The following is a 19834-nucleotide window of genomic DNA, read 5'->3' on the forward strand; positions in this document are numbered from 1 at the left end:
AATGAAATCTAAAATTCTACTTTCTCCATATGAAATCCAATGAGGCCGGAACCACTCTCAAACATCCTGAGTCATTTCATGATAATGTTAAAAATTTAAGTAAAAGGATGAAAATGAAGATTAAGGAGAATGTCACTTTTACATTAAGAATTTAACATTACCATGAATAGCATATCAATACTAGGGCCTAGACTTGATCATGAAGCTGCCAAAATGCTCTACTCCTTGCAGCAACAGCACAAATCACTTGCCAAATGAAAATATTAATGAGCAAACACGCCCTTTTCTTTCCCGCACTGAGCTTAGTGAGTCCTGGAAACCAGACACGTGTCCTAAAATCGTGACAAGCCCCTGAAAATTGCGACACGCCCCTGTGATTTGGACACGAATCCGGACCGAATCGTGTCGGATTCGCCGGATTCGGGAATCGCAGGGGGTTTAGGACGAATCCGGTGAGTAAAAAGACATCACAATCAGTTATCAAAGAAAGAGAAATCACACTAATCATTGCCCTTAAGATTTTTCAACAGGGGTTTTGTGCTCTTATCACCAAACTAACATTACTTTCAATCCCAAAACCCTAGAACCTTGATACATCATATAATTAATCATACATTTCATTATTTCATAGGGAACAACAAGAAGTTGACACACAACACAAGTGTACAGAAAACTTGGAACTGTCAACTACAAGATAAGGAACACACTTTTTTTAAAACTTATCAAAGCCTCAAGAAAAATAACTCTTCGATTATGTCTTTTGTGGAATTATGACATTCTGGTTTTGTGCACTGTTTTTCAAAAATCATCAAAAATATGAGATAAGAGACCCTAATTTTCCCATTACTATTTTCAACATCTTGGTAATTACTTTAACCTACATGTAAACATACTCCCTAACATATTTTAAATTATGCAGGAAACCAAGGTGAGAACCATGAGCTGTGCATTATCTAGTGACTGAGAAACTTTACAAAATGAAAGCACGCAAATAGGAAAATTTATATAAAACAAGATATTTCAGTATAACAGCCTTACATACAAGAGTATGGTGTAGTAACAGAGAATAACTCCTTTACGTTAGGAACAAAAACTGTTAAGTGAAATGACAGAATCTACCTATGATTAAACTAGTCTTGTAAAATATCACCCTTTTTAATATAAAATCTTTTACAAAATTATCTGCTACGGTGCAAGACTGCAAAAATATTATTTCCAACCTGGGCATCACTCCACTCAACGCAACGAAGAAACTTTGTCAAAGCCCTTTTCTCAGAAACCAAAGAAAACCGAAATTTCCAGAGAAGTTGCCTTTCATCTCCTCTTAATGTGCGTGTTGGAGGGTACTTCAATATCTTCAATAATTCCCTACAGAAATATAAACAATAAGTGAACAACTTCCTTATTTCATACTGCTTTATTCTCCAATTTAAAGAGAAGAAAACAGATGACCTCCTTTTCCAGGAAGAAAAGTTTCAAGAAAACCTTTACCAGAAAGACTTAAAACACTCTATTTACATCCACTCCTTGTAAGTCAAAGCCATAAAAATCAGATTCATGGAGTGTGAATACTATAAGCAAGTACCCTTATGCCTTTAGAACAAAAAATAAAGATTTGAATGAAAACTAAGTTTAAAAATCTTCCTTTAAGTATTATAACTTTATTCGTATAAAAAATTGCTAAAAATACCCGTTTTCTTCAGGCAGAGAAAACAGCCAAAAGACTATCAGAAACAAAATAAATTAACCTAAAAGAAAGCCACTGATGTGAACCTGTATTTTGGTTGAAAACTGAACTTTAGATACTAACTATAAAGTTAACTATCAAAAGAAAGTTATGTCCATCTGACTAGTATCAAGATATTATAGTATTTTAAAGCTGTTAATGATGAGAATCCCCAAAGTTTCAACAGCTTTAGTGGTAAGATTTGCAAGATGATCACCAATATAGAACGGAACTACATCTGAATTTCAGATGTAAATCAATCCCAATTCATTTCTAGCCTCTACTATGGACCCTAGTTGCATGCTAGTATAATCTAGTTCAAGTTCTTATCCTGTCTACTTCATTTGATTCTAGTGGTCAACTCATGTTTCGTTATAGTTTATGGCACTACATGAAACTGATGAAATATAACTCCTACCCATTGTGTGACAGTGTCAGACATGCAATGTGTGGATTATGAGAGTCCATGTAATGGTTAAGGGACAATTGGTCGTGTGAGACAAATGAGATTGAGAACACATGTATGGAGCCTATTTTTGGTTCTAAGAGAATCCTCTTTCTATGATGATAGGAAGTTAAAATATCACATTAAATTTGTGGTCCTTTGTACCTTGTACCTATTACCCACCATTTAATGGGTGATATCCCTAGGAGAATAAAAATTCTCCAAGATGGTCCTCAACCGGCAGCCCCTTGCAGCCACCAACTAGCTCGTTGTGCCGCCACTTCTCCGCCACCTGAGCCAGCCATGTGGACCCTCACCCATCTTTCTGTTGATTTGGGGTAGCATTCGATCTGCTCTAGCCATGAAAATTGATGGAGAGGCTAAATCACATGAGATCTCCAAGACCCGGAAATGGTTTGGACAAATTGTACCCAGTTTGGGAGATATTAAAATAATGAATATTTTTAATGGAGTTCCTAAGTCTAAACTTAGGAAAAATAAAATATTAATGGGTATTAATATAAAACTCAGTTAGAAGGGTCCAAAAGTCATGGATCAAGCCAAATCTAATCTTAGCCGTTGATTAGAGATTTAATCTCGGCTGTTGATGGACCAACGAGAAAAGTATAAGAAGAGGCTTGAGGGTCAGTTAGAGAACACACCAAAGTGATCAGTCATTCATTTTGCTAGAGCGAGGTTGCTAAGAAATGTTGAATCAGTCATCGGCAGCGAGGTGCAGTGAGTACGAGGCAGAAGGCAGAGACAGTGTTGGGAGACCAGCGTAGAAGCAAAGAGAGTGAGAGCAGCAGCCAGTCCAAGCTACGCAGAGCCTAGAAAAGACAGTGCAGAAGCTGAGGGACTACGTCATCCACGTAGAGGGTCCCAGAGGTTGCGCAGTGCCTCAAAGAGCTGACGCAGAGGGTCCTGGGGCTGACGCAGGTCAACAGGAGGCTGACGCAGTGGCTAGAAAGACCAACATTAAGCTTCAGTTGTGCCGGAGAGGGTTTCGTGGGACAGGTTTTCTAAATACCTATTTCCTAATATAGAGGTATTGTTGTAATGTATTTTTCTCTATCAGGTGAGGCGGTTAGGCACCAGTTGTACTTAGAAAGACTGCATAATAATATAACCCTCAGAATAGTTGCATCGATTTTCCCGCATTGGGTTTTTTTGGGGACATTTATCCAAAAATAACGGTGTCACTTGTGTGCTTGTTTTCTTTCAGTTGATGATCTGAGATGTTGTGACTGTACTGTGTTTATTTCGGTATTTAAATGTATTAAATAACTTGTCCAGAATTTACAAGTAGAAGACATAAACCAGCAGAATAAAGATTAATTTTCTAACGGATAGACTTAGAAAATTCAACACTGTCATGATCGTATGTTTGAAAGTGAGCCTCCTGAACCTAAAGGTATGCCTTGTCATTTGGTAATTGAGTATTGTACTTTGCTTATAATGGACACTTTTGGGCATGGATTGATGTGTGGATTCGTCGGAAAGAATGGGCTCGGTTTGTGCTCTTGTCCCCGAGGCCCCTTTTGTATGTTAACCCTGGATTCTAGTCCCGTGGGATCTCTTTTACTGACCCTTTGGCTTTAGGGATGATACTTCATGGGAGAACCTAATTTTGGTTGTGTGGTCCCACTCCCTCATCCACATATATCACTCCCATTCCACTCATTATAACCCCATTCATCATCCCTCCCACCTGGATCCACATCCCTACACTGGGTCCACATAGGGTTAGCCTTCCCCTTCCCCTTGCCCACACCTTAAGTTGGGTCTGAAATGATGCCCCGAAGGTTGATGCAGCTGAAAATAAAAGTAAAACCATAAATGGCCACATTCAACCAGGAAAATGTACCATAAAATGCAAAAATTGGTCGGAAAAAACACATTTAGCATGTGGGAAAAAGCCAATACATGAGCTCTACCACATCATCATGGCCATTACCTTGGTTCCTACAAGGCCTTGGATGAGCCTCCTTTATCATTTAGCAACCCATGATTGTCCCAATCCCTGGTGGGCAATGAACCACCCGCACTTAAAGGTGGTATCAACTGCTATATCTCACACATCAAGCTCTTACCCCTTGAGCCCCAAGCAATTAATTAAAGAAAATTTAAAAATCATAAAAGGCAAAAGGCACATCAAGAAGGGTGGAAAAATCAAGGTCAGGGCACCTCATGTACCATAATTGCTCCCTCTATACATTATATACCCAATTGTGGGTTTCCCTTTTACTAGCTACCCTTGTATCCCAGCATGTGGCCCAGGGCTACCCCTTTTCATTCCCTACTCCATTCAACTCTTTATCACATGTAACCACCTTTTAAAGGATGTACCTTGGACATATTATCCCCTTTAAAAGTAGAAACCACCTAATGGGATGCTTGGTTAACCCCATTTCGAGCTTGGACACATTAGCACATGCCAAAGCCCATTATGGAAGGCCAGGCCATTATGAAGTCCCCACCTATTGTCCATGGTTTGTAAGCTCTTCTACTCAATTTCCTTGATGACTTGATGTATTGGAAGGCGAGGGGACGCATCGGATCTTATACAGAATTGCAAGTAGCATCCTGGGTATGCTCTCCCTATATGGGGTCCTGACCCTCCAAAGGGCTACATTGGCACATGTAGGGTGTGTGTTGAGAGCCATGGGCCTTCATAGCAGTAGACAACACTCCATGGATCCCCAGAGAAGTTCAGAGATTGCTCGAGATTCACCTATTAGACGAGGAAGATGCACCTTGTTCACCTTTACCCCAGCCAACCCCACAATTGTACCATGCACTTGGCAAATGACCCAAGACTTGTATGCTGATGTAGCATCGCTTACACCATCATCTGAGCCCTTATAGATGGTCTACAAGCATCTTTGACACACTTGAAGACTCATGAGGTCACTTGTGTGCTCTTACAGCCATTGGGAGCACCACAAGTTTATTATGTGGAGTCCAATTCATTATTTTGGCACTTATGGACTTCATCAGGCCTCTTGTAGAGCCCATCGACATGCATTATTGATTACTCAACCTCTTGAGAGGCTTGTTATTTTGTTTATGAGCTAGTTTGGTGGGATTGTCAGCAAAACTTAGTTATTTGCACATTATTTTTATTTTATGGGCTAATGTAGGCTCAAATAGGTAAATCAAACTCATTAGGAGAGTATAAATACAAATGATGAGAGTTCAAACTCATTAGGAGAGTATAAATACAAATGATGAGAGTTCATTTCTCATCATCACTTCGTTTGGACTTGTATCTCTCTTGAGATTTTCGCTATTCCTTCTTAGTGGATGAAATTTTTGGAGCATGGATGAATTTTGATGTATGGATTGTCTTTTCTTGTCTTGGAGTTTCATGATTGGCAAGTTTATTGGTGGTTGGATATATTCTCTTACATGTAAGTACAAATTTAATCTTATTATTCTTTTATTTTGTCACATGCATTTAAAATGAAATTTTTGCTATACTAGGGCTAGTTGTTTCATGCATTTATTGTGAAATTATGGAATGATGTTTCTATATAGCATATCTCTATGTATGGGCCATGTATGTTGAATGAATTTTCCTAAGGATAATACTCTAATCAAATTTATCTTGACAAGCCACTTCACCTTGCAAACGAAGTATAAAAGCTTTTAGGGTCACTCTCATTTGCCCTAGATGACAAGCGAAGTTGGTCTTAGAGCCTCCTCGACCTAGAAACGAAGTTTATCTTCATATTCTTCTTGACTCCAATCTCCCCAAGGGATTAGGCACTGGTCTACCAAAAGGTGAACACTCAAAGAAACATTTTTCTTCACCTCTCCTCTATTCTAGGTCTAGCCACATTAGGGCTCCTAGGGAATCACTTTCCTGACAAACCACCCACAAGAAAGCTTCGATCTCTTGGCCTCAACTACATTGGTGTCTATCCTAGGTCTCCTCCAAATTTGAGGAAATTCCTACAATGGGATTGTGAGATACCTCAAGCCCTAACCTCAAGATTGGTTTTTGCCCTAAGATCCCCTAGGCTAGTTCCTCATAGGAACCGTTTTGCACCTTCAACTGAAAATCAATTCTTTGGTCCCCTTCTCCTCCTTGTTTGGGTCAAGACTATAATTGGTTGCTAAATTCCTTTTCCTTGACCTAACCTGGGTCCACTTGGTCACGTGTAGTCCCATACCTTCAAAAAGTCAATTCTTTAAAAACCACTTGGGAAACCAAGTTCAATAAGGATACAGGGTTTTGGAAGATCCTTTGCAATTCATACACCTTGAACCTAGCCCTAAATGCTCATCCCCTTCTCCTAGAAAGTTGTGTACCTTATTTGAGAAGCAAGCAAGTCCTATTCTTGAGCCTTAGCTAGGAAAGGGTCCTTGAGATCACTTCACACCCATCTTAGCTAATCTATCCTTCATAAGTGATTCTCTATATATCGGGTCTCCTCCCATCAATTAAAGTCTGTAAATAGTGGGAAGCTTTAGCTGTGGTGACAGTGGGCTTTAGCTTCATTGTTGCTCGACCTAGCAAGTGCCCCACAAGGACCCCCTGTTAGTTTGAGCAGTAACAGTACCATTAATACGCATAGGAATAATATGACCTTTCTAGGTGGAGTTTTTACACTGCCCACTATAAACATAGGTATCGTTTTTGTGTACAAGTTCGTTTACTTAGGGCTTGCACTGGCATTTTAATCTACAAGTTTCAATGAGTTTTCAGTTTTTACCCTATCAAGGGCTATTGTCCACCATAAACCCTGGTGTCATTTTTTTGTGCATGCATTTTTACTTTGAATCTGCTCTGGCATTTAATCTACAAGTTTAAAAAACAAAAACAAAATTAACATGGTAGCAGTGACAACCTTTGAAGGTTATGACATTGTGTGATGTTCCTAGTACCTACCTAGCCATATTGCTAAGTGATTACTAACTTTGCCAATTTTGAATTTTTGCCATCATAGACTTAAAAAAAGTGGTTTAGGAGGACCCCACTTGGCATTTTTGATTTGGGAAGACTCCAACATTGGAAAAAAAAGAAGGCAAAACGATTTCTTAGTGGAAGGTGGGGCCACCCCAAGAGGAATACGCACCCCTTGGAGAAAAGCACACGTGGGGAGAGAGAGAGAAAGGAAAAACGATTGATGTATGGGGCCCACATGGAGAGAGAGAGCTCAATGATAAATACGAGGAGAAGATATCATTTGGGGAATTTTGATCATTTGACAAACACACTCTCTTGTACGCTTGAGATGTTGAGCCAAGTCTACAAAGTGTTGTTCAGCACCAAGATTTTCAAGGGGGATTTTCACCTCCTTCGAGTGCCACCCAAGGGAAGCCATTGCCACACTTGAGGGGCTATTCCGGGAGACATTACAGGGAAATCGAGTTGCATTTGGAGCAGACTGGGCGCAGAAAAGGGACCACGCATTCTTGAGCAGAGATAGTCCCAAACAAAGTTGGTTCGAGGCTTTTGGGGTGCATCACCTTGGCATTTAGCAGCATTTTTGCAATGGTTTGGTGGGTTGATCAAGTGCCCATTCTCCAGGCCGAATTATTCTTCCCTGGGCATGTGCAGAAGGAGCTTCTTTGGGCCTACACAGTCAACTGAGGAGAGCACTTGTGGGGTGAGGCTTGACCAGGAGTTTGGGGTTGAGTTTTGCTAGGGGTCATAAGGAAAATTGTTGGAGGGTTTGCACGGCACTTTTAGATGGATTTGGCAGCCAAATTCTAAGTGGTGCGAATTACGCAGCTAATGGAGGAGCTCGCTCTAATTGGGGGTAATTTCAGAAGGGTGGAACTAGGCCCAACCCTTTCTAGGTCTTTGTGGGTTTAGCGAGGAGAGCCCAGGGATAATTTTACAAAATTTTATGAGCAGTCTAGAGGGGTCAAACCCCAATTACTTACCAACCAGCAGCAACAAATTATTAAGGCCAGCACAGGGGTTGAAGGAGTAGTACCATTTATCATCTGGGCAGCACATTCCATCACCTAGGACTTATCTAGCTTGCCTTTGAAACCCTAGGTGCAACTACTCCATACATTTGTACTCTCCTTGACATATTAATAAAATGGCTCAGTTTGGAATAGCTTTTGGGCAATTTTTTGGGTTTTTAATTGCATGTTGAATTTTGTGTTTGCATATGGTGTTTTTGCTTGAATATCACTGTTAATTCCGAGTAGGAATATTACACTGGTATCATAGCATCGGTCATGGCTCAACCATGGGAGAAGCTTTCTATGACGCCGGGAGACGAGCAAAACATTACCTATAGAAGGCATAGGTACAGGAGCATGGAAAGAGACTTGGAGATTACGCCTGATTTGAAAGGTCGTAAGCAGGGGCAAGAGGAAGCAAATATGGGAGAACCAGACAGCAAAGAGGAGGCAACCTTCACTGAACTTTTGAAAGCCTTGAGTGAGTTAGCCAAAGGGCAGAAAGAAGTGTTGAAGGAGATGAGGTAGCAAAATCACAGCAAAGAGCTTCACAGGGAGTGTGAAAATTCCTAATCCTCAAGGAACCCCTATTGCAGCAAATCTAAATCTACTTCACCTACTTGATTTTTAAATTACATTAATCAAGTTATTCTTCTGAATACTAAATCAAATTACTTCTGCAACCTACACTAATTAAATATTTGATCTCATGAAACAGAAAGCAGAGCAAAGAACAAGATACATAGGACACACTTATTTTTGGACACAATAGTACCCAGAAAAACCCAATGCGGGAAAACCGATGCAGTGGCTCTGAGGGTTTTATTATTACGCAGGAGAAATATCTGAATACATATCTAGGATGCTCATCTAGCAATCCTTTACACAGAAAATGCTCGCAGAGTGAGTTTTACCTCACTTCACCGGGCAGAATTCTGGCTAATCCGGCACAAGATTGGCTAACCCCGGCTATTTCTGCATTGGCCCTGCATCAGCCTTTCAGGCTCTGCATTAGTCCTGCCTCACCTCTTCTGCCCTCTGCGTCAGCTATCCCGGCTGTTCCAGCAGTTCCAGTTGCTCCCGAAAGTTCTAGATGCTCCTGGCAGTTCCGACTTCTGCCCTATCCATCAGCTTTCCCAGCGGTTTCGGCAATTCCAGTAGTTCTTGGCAGTTCTGTCTTACGCCCTATGCATCAGCTTTCCCGGCTGTTCTGGCAGTTTCGGCTTCTGCGTGATAGGCAGCTTTTCTGTGCTGGCCCTTCTAGCTTTGCGTCAAGCCTACGTGGGCCCAGACTGGCCCAGCGTCAGCTCTCCCGGCTACTGCGTTGCCTCTCTACAAGCTCTCTCTGCCTCTCTGTCAATATTCTCCGAAAAGTCCTCCTCTCAAATTCTCACTACCCCTCTATTGTAGAATGATCACTTAATTCGAAATCCTTACCAAACCCTACCATAGGAATCAAATTCTAGATCAACCCCAAGCTTCCCTATTATACTTTTCTTGTTCAGACTTCAACGGTTGAGATCAAGTCTTTAATCAACGGCTAAGATTAAAACATGACTTGATCTGCCTTCTAGATCATTCTCACCCATATTTTAATTAATACCAATTAATATTTTAATTTTCCTAAGTTTAGACTTAGGAACCCCATTAAAAATATTAATTATTTTAATAAAAAACAATTCGAGTGGAATTTCACCAAATGATTTATGGTTTCTTTAGAACTCATGTGCCTTAGCCTCTGCACCAATTTTCAAGGCTAGATCACTTCTCATGCTACCAAAAACTAACACTGCTTAGCGAGGAAAGTGCTCTAGCAACAATGTCCACCTACATGTTGCTCTGCTTTTGAAGCACCTCCTTTCTACATTGTTGCTGCCACCAACACTGTGTTGTTGTTGCTACTGTACTTGTTAAAATTGGCAACTAGGGCCAAACTCCATGTGGCTCATCTTATTTATGGCAGCTAATATTTTTCTTGGATTCCTCTCATCGAGAGGTGTAGAATTGATCTAAAGATTATCTAATTCCGACGTGTATTCATGGAGATATGAATTTATTAGTGTTATGGCACAATTCGTCAAGGTCGGCCAGAAACCAAATTGCCCCCACTTGTGCTCAACATTTTAGTATAAAAAGAGGTGGCTTGCTATTCATTTGAACACACACTCTTTTTGTGATCTCTTCCTCTCCACTTGTCTTTGGGTTTTGGTGGGAGGAGAGATCCTAAGAGACAGCGCTGCCCTAATGAAGAGATTCCCTAGATCTGAATGTTGCCATGGGTAAGAAGGATCTATTGATTTGGGATAGCATCGAATGTGCTCTAGCCACGAAATTTGGTGGAGAGGTTGGGGCACATGAGATCTCCAATACCCAGAAAGGTTTGGGCAGATTCTAAACAGTTCAGGAGATATTAAAATAATTAATATTTTCAATGGAGTCCCTAAGTCTAAACTTAGGGAAAATAAAATGTTAATGTGTATTAATATGAAACTGTGTTAGAATGGTCCAAAAAACATGTATCAAACCAGATCTAATCTTAGCCATTGATTAGGGACTTAATCTCGATCGTTGATATGTCGACAGGAAAAGTACAAGAGGAGGCTTGAAGGTCACTTGGAGAACACACCAAAGTGATTAGTCATTCTATTCTCTAGAGCGGAGATTGCTAATAGAGATAGAATTAGTGATCAGGTGTTGCAGCTGAGGGGCATTGAGTACAGAGAGACAGAGATAGTGCCGGGAGAGCAGCGCAGTATCCAAGGAGAGTGACGCAGAGCCAACCAGAGCTCACGCAGGGCCACGCAGAGGCAGCCGGGAGCTACGCAAAGCCTCAGAGAAGCCAGCGTTGCTGACACAGAGGGCCAGAGGGCTAACGCAGGGCCGGCGCTGGGCAGAGAGGGGCTAACGCAGTCCAGAGAGAGGTTGACGCTAGGGTTTCTCAGGCAGATTGGCGCTGAGTAGCTACCGGAAGGATTATCCGAGGTTTCAGCCAAGATATTTGTCAGAAACTGCGAGGTATTACTGCTAAGGAAATTCTCTGTTGTGTAGGCCAGTTTCGGCACCCAGGTTGTACCCTGATATTGCTTAATAAGAAAACCCTCAGATAGCTGCACCGGTTTTCTCACATTGGGTTTTTCTGAGGACATTAGTCCAAAAATAATGGTGTCATATGGTGTGATTGTTTATGTTTCCTTTAGTTGCTGATCTGTAATATGTTGAGCATGCACTAGTGTCTATTTTGAGGATTTACATTGTAAATAACTTGTTAAGTAAAATAACAAGTAGGTAGGAATAAATCAGATAAAGTGCATGGAGGGTTTCTAACTAAGTAAACTTAGAAACTTCAACATGGTATCAGAGTGTGATTACAGATCACGGGAGGACTAAGGACATCAGTCGAGTGGAGCAATAGCAACAGAAAACAGTTGTCCCAAGGTGACAGAAATTGTTTCTAGCAAAACAGCAAGGGAAGGGTGATGCAGTGACTGCATCATCAAGGGTGAACCAGGAAGAGGCAATGTAGAGGCTAAGGAAGGCAAAAAGAGCCTCGCGTAGAGCCATGCAGTAGCTGGGAGGGCTGACACAGTTGGCTGAGGAGGCTGGGTTGTTGGTGCCGGGATTGTGTAGAGCCTAGGAGCTCTCATCTTAAAGTTGTTGGGGTTTAGAAAGGCTATGGGAATATTGCAAAGTGGAGCTGGTGAGGTATTGTAGTCAGAACAGTACCTGACAGAGCAAGGCCAAGAGGAGTTGCTACCGAAGGTTTCTAGCCGAGGAATCCAAATCAGTGGTGCGGTTGCACAAGACGATCAGAGTAGGGGGCATCTCGACAACGGCAGAAGGATTTCCAGGAGGGAAATCGGGATTTAGAGGGAGTCCAGAAGAGAACTTCTAGACGAGAAGTAGAGACTCAGAGGAGTCGAACAGAAAACTTCCAAGAGGGAAGTAGAGGAGTATTATGGCACTACACAGAGGAAGAGAGCAGGATAGATTGGACGGAGCGTCGAACTTCGCAGTTTGGTAGGCCAAAATCTTATCCGTACTTGACAGAAATCGTGTCAAGAACTTCGCCTTGAAGGTAATAGGTATCCCAGTCGACCCCAATGATAACAAGTACGAGGAGGCAATGGTGAGGGCCAAGAGCATCATCCTTGACGGGGTCAAGGATCATGTAATACCACACATAGCCGAGAAGGAAACGGCATTTGAGATGTGGGAGGCTCTCAAGAAATTGTACCAGCATACTTCTGTGTAGAGAAGAATGCTATTCGAGAATCAATTGAGGTCGTATCAGATGAAGAAGGGAGAGTCAATTGACACCTTCCTCGGAGGACTGAATGAGATCCGAGATCAATTGACTGTTATAGAAGCGACATCGGATCAAGAGTTGATGGTGAGGGCCCTGAATGCTGTCTCAGAAGACTAAGAGGTATTTGTCCAGAGTACACTTGGCAGAGGAACTCTCCCACCTTGGGACGAGATGTGGGCAGTTCTTCGCCACGAAGAGATCAGATGACAGTCGAAGACGGGTAGCAGCAGCAAGGGGATCAAAATCAAGCAGGAGGAGGAAGATGTTTCCCTAGCATCTGAGGGAAAGCAGAAAAAGCGGAAGAAGAAAGATCTCTCCAAGATCAAGTGCTTCCACTATGGGGAGTTGGGTCATTATGCAACCCAGTGTCCAAGGAAGAAGAATAAGGGAGAGTCTTCCGAGACTAATGCAGCGCCAGCACGGGCAAAAAAGGAAGTTTTGACAGACAATGATTGTGCCATGAGTGCACACGCACCACTTGAGCGGAAGTGGGGAGACATCAAGCTGTAGTCAGGCAAACTAAAAGCGATGAGGGGCAGGATCCTCGAGGTGCCCAACCTCTTGGATTAGACCTTACAACGGGAGCATTGAAGAGGAGTAGCAGGACTGGCTGATGTGGGTAGAGATGGATGCAGATGGAGCGGCATAGAGAGCTACAGTGCATGAGTCCCGAGATAGCGCGAGGCTAGCAGGCTGCAGCAGTCTAAGAGGCATGGGAGTGTTGCACCAGTGCAGGATGGCATAGAGAGGTGTGCAACGACGTGAGATGCAGGGAGTTGTTACAGCAGTGCAGAGGTCAGAGAGGGAGCACTTGTCAGCGGCAGAGGGAGCTTCAGCATCAGTGGGTGTCTCTAGCCCAACAAGGAGGTCAGATTGGGAGATCAGTTACTTACTTCTCAATCACTAAGTTGTAGTGCAACAGTGGGCAGCACGATGCAACATGATGAGAGGAGGTGCAGTGCGAACGCAATGTTGGGAGAAAGGACCAGTAGAGGCACTAACGCAGAGGGAATTGTCGTATAGATGCAGCAGTGGCAGTGGCAGAACTATGGGCAGCAGTACAGGATATAGCAGTGCAAAGGATGTTGGGCAGGAAGGCCCAGCATCAGCACAGGGACGATGTCAGATGATCAGATTAATACTCAGTGAGGAGTATTGCTAGATCACAGTCCTCGCTAAGTGGGAGTGTTGATTTGGGGTAGCATGAGATCTCCAATACCTAGAAAGGGTTTGGGCAGATTCTAAACAGTTCAAGAGATATTAAAATAGTTAATATTTTTAATGGAGTCCCTAAGTCTAAACTTAGGGAAAATAAAATATTAATGTGTATTAATATGAAACTGTGTTAGAATGGTCCAAAAGACATGGATCAAGCCAAATCTAATATTAGTCGTTGATTAGGGACTTAATCTCAACCGTTGATATGTCAACAAAAAAAAGTATAAGAGGAGGCTTGAGGGTCACTTGGAGAACACACCAGAGTGATCAGTTATTCTATTCTCTAGAGTGGGGTTTGCTAAGAGAGATAGAGTTAGTGATCGGGAGTTACAGCTGAGGGGCACCGAGTACAGAGAGACAAAGAGGCAGAGATAGTACCGGGAAAGCAACGCAGTAGCCGGGGAGAGTGACGCAGAGCCAGCCAAAGCTCACACAGGGCCACGCAGAGGCAGTCAGGAGTTGCGCAGAGCCTCAAAGAGGCCATCATTGCTGATGCAGAGGGCCAGAGGGCTGATGCAGGGCCTCCTAAGGCTGATGCAGACCCATCCGAGGTGACGCAGGGCAGTGCTGGGTAGAGAGGGGCTAACGCAGTCCAGAGAGAGGCTGACGCTGGGTTTCTGGGGCAGATTGGTGCTTAGTAGTTGCCGGAAGGATTATTCGGGGTTTCAACCAAGAGATTTGTCAAAAACTGAGAGGTATTACTGCCAAGGAAATTCTCTGTTGGGTAGGCCAGTTTCAGCACCCAGATTTTACTCTGATATTGCTATAAGAAAACCCTCAAATAGTTGCATTGGTTTTCCCACATTGGGTTTTTCCAGGGACATTAGTCCAAAAATAATGGTGTCATATGGTGTGATTGTTTCTATTTCCTTTAGTTGATGATCTATAATATGTTGAGCATGCACTAGTGTTTATTTTCAGTCTAAGTTACAGGAAACGCTGGCAGGGGAGGAGAAACGGAAAAGAAACGCGGAAACGCATACGGTACGGCCCAGAAACGCATTTTTGGTCATACTGGCATGTTTCTCGAGGTGGAAACGTGGCCAGTACGGCTAGAAACGCGTTTCTGTGCTGTACGATGCCGTTTCCACATGCAACTTGACTTTTTTTTTATTAATTTGTCTTTTAATTTTTAATTAGGTTTTTCTAATGCCTTCTAGTTGCTTCTAGATGCCTATTTGAGAGTGGTTTCACCCTCATTGGATTTCATATGGAGAAAGTAGAATTTTAGATCTCACTCAAAATCCAGCAAACTTACCTGTTTTTCAGGATTAGGGGGATTGCAATGTTTCCATTGGTTTTTATCATGTACTAGGGTATGGAACTTGTATTTAATCAAGAGAACCAAGCCCTCTATGCAAGGGAGACTCCCAATAATCAAGAGCATGTAGGGTACTAGGGTATGAAATTTGTATTTAATCAAGAGCACTAAGGTCGTTCAACTATGTAGGAGGAGACCCCTAATCAAGCACGAGACAAGAAATTAGAAATTTCTCGTGGCTGATTTTGGATATTTCTATTTTCATTATGTGATCATTCATGAGTAAATGTGATGTAAATTTAGAGACTTAAAGTTTATGCATTGACAATTGACAAGTTTATCATAATGTAATAAATTAGAATGTACCATATATGCTTTATGATTGCACATATTTCTTAAATGTCCTCATATATATATATATATATATATATATATATATATATATATATTCGCGTTTCCCCGTTTCCAAAATTTGGGGGGGTCACGTTTCATACTCGTGCCTGTTTTGGAAACTCGTACCCATTTCCCCGTTTCGTGCAACCTTGTTTTAAGTATTTACATTGTAAAAAATTTGTTAAGTAAAATAACAAGTAGGTAGGAATAAATCCGATAAAGTGCATGGAGGGTTTCTAACTAAGTAAACTTAGAAACTTCAATAGGATGTACGCAGCCCTAAAGAAGATGCCCTAGCTCCCAACGCTGGTAAGGAAATAAAGCCCTAACGTTGCCTAATGAAGATGCCACCTAATCGCAGTCATGGAACAAGGGTTCTAATGTTGTCATGCCCTAAACGCAGAGAGACCTAAACTCTGTCCTAGAAGAATATACATTGCAGCCTATCGTTGTCATGGATGACCCTATGAAGATGACCATAATAGACTAATACAGTCTACTAGCCGCAGCACTTAAGGAAGTGTCTTATCCACTGTCCTGAGGAAAGGTCTACACGCTGGTCTAAAAGAGACCTAGTCACAGTTCTGTGTAGCACTCTATATGTTGGCCTTATTACGCAACAAGAAGGGACACTTACCTCAGCTCTAATACGTTGTCCTAGGCCACATTCATTAAGGGTTTGGATGCGGCAAAGGGAGGCCTTTTAGCAGGCCCTAAACCGCAATCTTATGTGTCACGTTGGTGCCCTAGACACAATCCATGGAGGGAACCTATTCATAGTTAAAGAGGACTGTTAGGAGGGTTGTTAGAGGCAGTTAAGGAGGACTGTTAGAGGACTGTCAATATGTTGGTTGCTGTCCTAGAGAAGTTCTCTACTACCTGAATATGAAAGAAGCCTAAACAACCATAGCCTAGCTGCTCTACTAGGATGCAAGCCATAGCAAGCATCTAAGGTTGATAAGTATAAATGGTTGCAACATATTGGATGTTGTATGTGCAGCATAATGATAAGCAAGCATGAATGAGAGCAGTAGCATAATATGTTGCAGCAACATGAAGGATGCAACAAAATGGTGATGATGAGCAGCTCAGTAATTGGGTGCAGCGCAATGATAAGTGAAGCATGATGAATGGTGCAGCATAGTGCACAATGATAGTGGTACGGCATATAGGTGACAGTGAGGACGGGTGAAGCATGGTGCAATATGGTGCAGCATGGTATTGCAGCGGCTTGTTGATGATGAGGTATTGCTTTGTGATGGGAGCAGCTCAGTGATTAGGTGCAGCACAGTGATGGGTGCAACATGGTGATGGAGTCACCTTGTAGGATCAGTTGAAGCAGTGCGTCTTCACCGGAGTTTAGATCAGCTACCTCATGTGTTATCTTCGTAAAGAAGATCTCTGCCCTTATTTTGATAAGTCCAAATGTTGACATCTGATGTATATATTTGATAAGTCCAAGTGTTGACATCTGATGTATATGTACTATCTCTCTCTCTGCTGAACTATTGAAGAACATAAGAAGAATTGATCAAGGGTTTCCCCACATTGGGGTTTGTCTCTGGCTGGTGCCACATCTTGTGTCTTCTTTTCTTGGCTTGTTTTCTACAATTTATGTTTATGTTCTATCTGCATTTTACTATCATGCTAAATGTGATTGCTAATCTGGAATTGATATTGAGCTAATATGGAAAATTGAAGTAAATTTTCTCCCAGCATAGAACATACCTAAAATTAACATGGTATCAAAGCTGAGGTGAAGACAAAGCCCAACCAAGAGTGGAAGAGCAATCACCGAAGACAGTTGGAAAGGAAAAAAAGGCTCAATGGGTTCCTCATCTCCTTCAAATTCACGAAGGGTGAAATCGCAGCAGAGAATATTATTTGAGTGGTACAGCGGAAGCATCTAAGGGTGGAAGGAAAGGCAGATGCCTTTCTTGCAATAATTTTGGCCATTATGTGAAAGAGTGTCTGAATGGTAGGGACACATCACTTGATGATGATAACAATCATTCCAAGGACATCTTTAATGATCAGAGGAATGACAGGTAATGCAAGTCATCAAGGAAATGGCCGACACTTCAAAGAAAGCAAGGAACTCCATGTATGAAGAATCAAATTTTGTTTTTGATAAGCTAAAGAAGTATTATCTTATATTGGCCCTCTCCACTACTTCTCCTCCAGACTCTTTGGGAATCTGGCTTATTGATAGTAGTGCTTCAAGGCAATTCATCGGATAGAAGGAAGCTCTCTCTACTTTGATAGAGAAGGAAACAATCGTGGAGATTACACTTGGAGTCAATGCCACCTATCCCGGAAAGGGTGTAGGGAATGCTACCCTTCAATTAAATAAGGGTAGCACGATTCATTAACAAGAAGTTCTTTATGTACCTACTCTCAAGAAGAACATGGTGTCCATTTCGGCAATGGAAGTCAAAGGTTTCAAGGTGGCATTCATCGATGAAAAGGTACATGTTTGAAAAAAAAAAAAAAAGAATTTTTCAAGATATTTTATTCTTGGGTTCAGGGTTGGCAATTTGTATCAAGTTGCAAGAAGTCCATTAGGGAGTCGGGACCATGTCAGTTGACACATCTCTTCTATAGCATCGAAGGTCTGCTTATTATGGGGCCCTATACGATGCGAGTCAAATGGTGACAGGGATGCCTGAATTCTAGAAGAGCATGAAGGCACATGTTTGAGATGCACCGAAGGAAAACTTACAAGGGGACCATTCCCCTCATGTAGCAAGACCTCAGATGTGGAAAAACCTGAGGGGTTTGAGATTCATGATTGGGAATCTCAAGTATGCAAGTGGAAGAAGGCTCTCTATGTCTTAGAGCAAAAACGTTGGGCTTGATATGAGAGGATTGATAGTTGTCTGATGAAGCTGAGATTCGCTAGGAGTGAAGCCGCTCCAAACCATTTCTTGAAGGTTGTGGATGATAGACCTCTCATATTAGCACCTTATGAGGACGACCTCTTTCTGACAGGTGCAGACCCTCTCATTTGCAAAAGTAAAAGGGAGTTGTATTCCAGATTTGGAATGGTAAACTGCAAGCCCGTGACTACCTCGATGGAGCTTAACTTTCAGAAGTTATGTGGTAGTGATGCCGAACCTGATTTGGGAAATGCCTCTGAGTTTCATAAACTCATTCTAGCATTGATGTTCTTGGTGAACTCCCGTCCGGATATATGTTTTGTCGTTAGCATGTTGAAGCTCATATATGGTTGAGCCTCACTAGATTGGTGCCAAGAATCTTTTGAGATATCTTCGGGGCACAATCTCTCATGGATTGAGATACACTGCCGGAAATGTGGAGCTACATGACTATTCGAATGTTGAATCGGCAGACAGTGTGGAGGATCGCAAGAGCACTTCTGGATGCTCGTTCTCTTTGGGTTCTGCTTCGATATCCTGGATGAGCAGGAAGCAGAAGTCGGTTTCTTTGAGCATTGCTGAGACCGAATACATAGCTATGAGTATGATCTTGTGTTACGCTGCCTGGTTGAGGAAGCTCTTTAGTGAGTTGTTTGGACACATGCTAGATACCACCGTGATCTTCTGTGACAACCAGAGGGGGATTCAATTGTTGAGGAATCCAGTGTTCTATGATCGCTCCAAGCATATAGACATCAGGTACCACTTTATCTGGGATATGGTACATCGAGGAGCAAGAAGGCTCCATCGCATTGGGCTGATGGTACATCGATGAGCAAGAAGGCTCCCTCTCAAACACTGCATCTACTATGCTACTAGAATTGCCACTGCTAACACTGCATTCGTACTGCATCTCAGTTGCTGAGAAAAGCAACTGAAAAACATCCAAAACTAGTTGAACTTAACTATGTTCAACATAATACAATGAATGTTGGAATCTAACTGCTGCTGATTTTGACCCTCTAAATCTTTTGCGCTACTGCTGACTCCTGCACTCTGCCAACTACAATGCTGCGAACCTTGCTTTGTGTTGATCAATCTTTGGTCCCAAGCTACTACATCTATCCTCCAAACGCTCCACTACATCACCTAACACTAAGTCCATCTCGCTACTGTTGAATCTTGGGCTCCCGTAGCTAGAAATTGATCCAAGAGGTGAACTCCTCAAGGATTTTGCCCACATGTAGTCCTCACGACCACAACTCAATATCGCCCCATCTCCCTCCTGGAGATGCATGGGCACTCATGGCATACTCAACTTTGTCAATCTTTGTTTAAGCAGCCTTAGGGTCATGTTTCTCATCCTTGTCCCTTTTCTTCAAACGACATTGGGATGCATAGTAGACCATCTCGCCACAACTGAAACATTTCACCTTCGAAATGTCCTCCTTTTGCTTCGGCTTCTGTTGTCCCTTCGATGTTAGAGTTGCGTTTTCCTCCTCCTCCATCTTTGTGCCACTCCCAATGTTACCACTGAGGTTGACCTTCACTAGGTCCCTCCTTAACTCCTGTTGAAGAGCCATCCACATATCCTCCCATGAAGGCAGTTTTTCTCTGCCCGATATGCTTTGGAAGAAACCTTGCCATTCATCCGAGACTCCATTCAGGACTATCCTCA

General features: G+C 42.3%; 1 protein-coding gene across 1 annotated transcript in view; it reads right to left on the bottom strand.

The window, feature by feature from the left end:
• LOC149216328 (phosphatidylinositol 3-kinase, root isoform-like) overlaps positions 1-19834 on the bottom strand; it is a 477313-nt gene that overhangs the window by 275676 nt on the left and 181803 nt on the right. The window contains exon 8 of the mRNA XM_089392772.1: positions 1221-1368. Coding sequence (XP_089248898.1) covers positions 1221-1368 — 148 coding nt within the window. The remainder of the gene's footprint in view (positions 1-1220; positions 1369-19834) is intronic.

This window comes from Pinus tabuliformis, chromosome 1_1, assembly GCF_031772625.1.
Source record: "Pinus tabuliformis cultivar Carrire ecotype Pingquan chromosome 1_1, CPIR1, whole genome shotgun sequence".
Classification (NCBI taxonomy): domain Eukaryota; kingdom Viridiplantae; phylum Streptophyta; class Pinopsida; order Pinales; family Pinaceae; genus Pinus; species Pinus tabuliformis.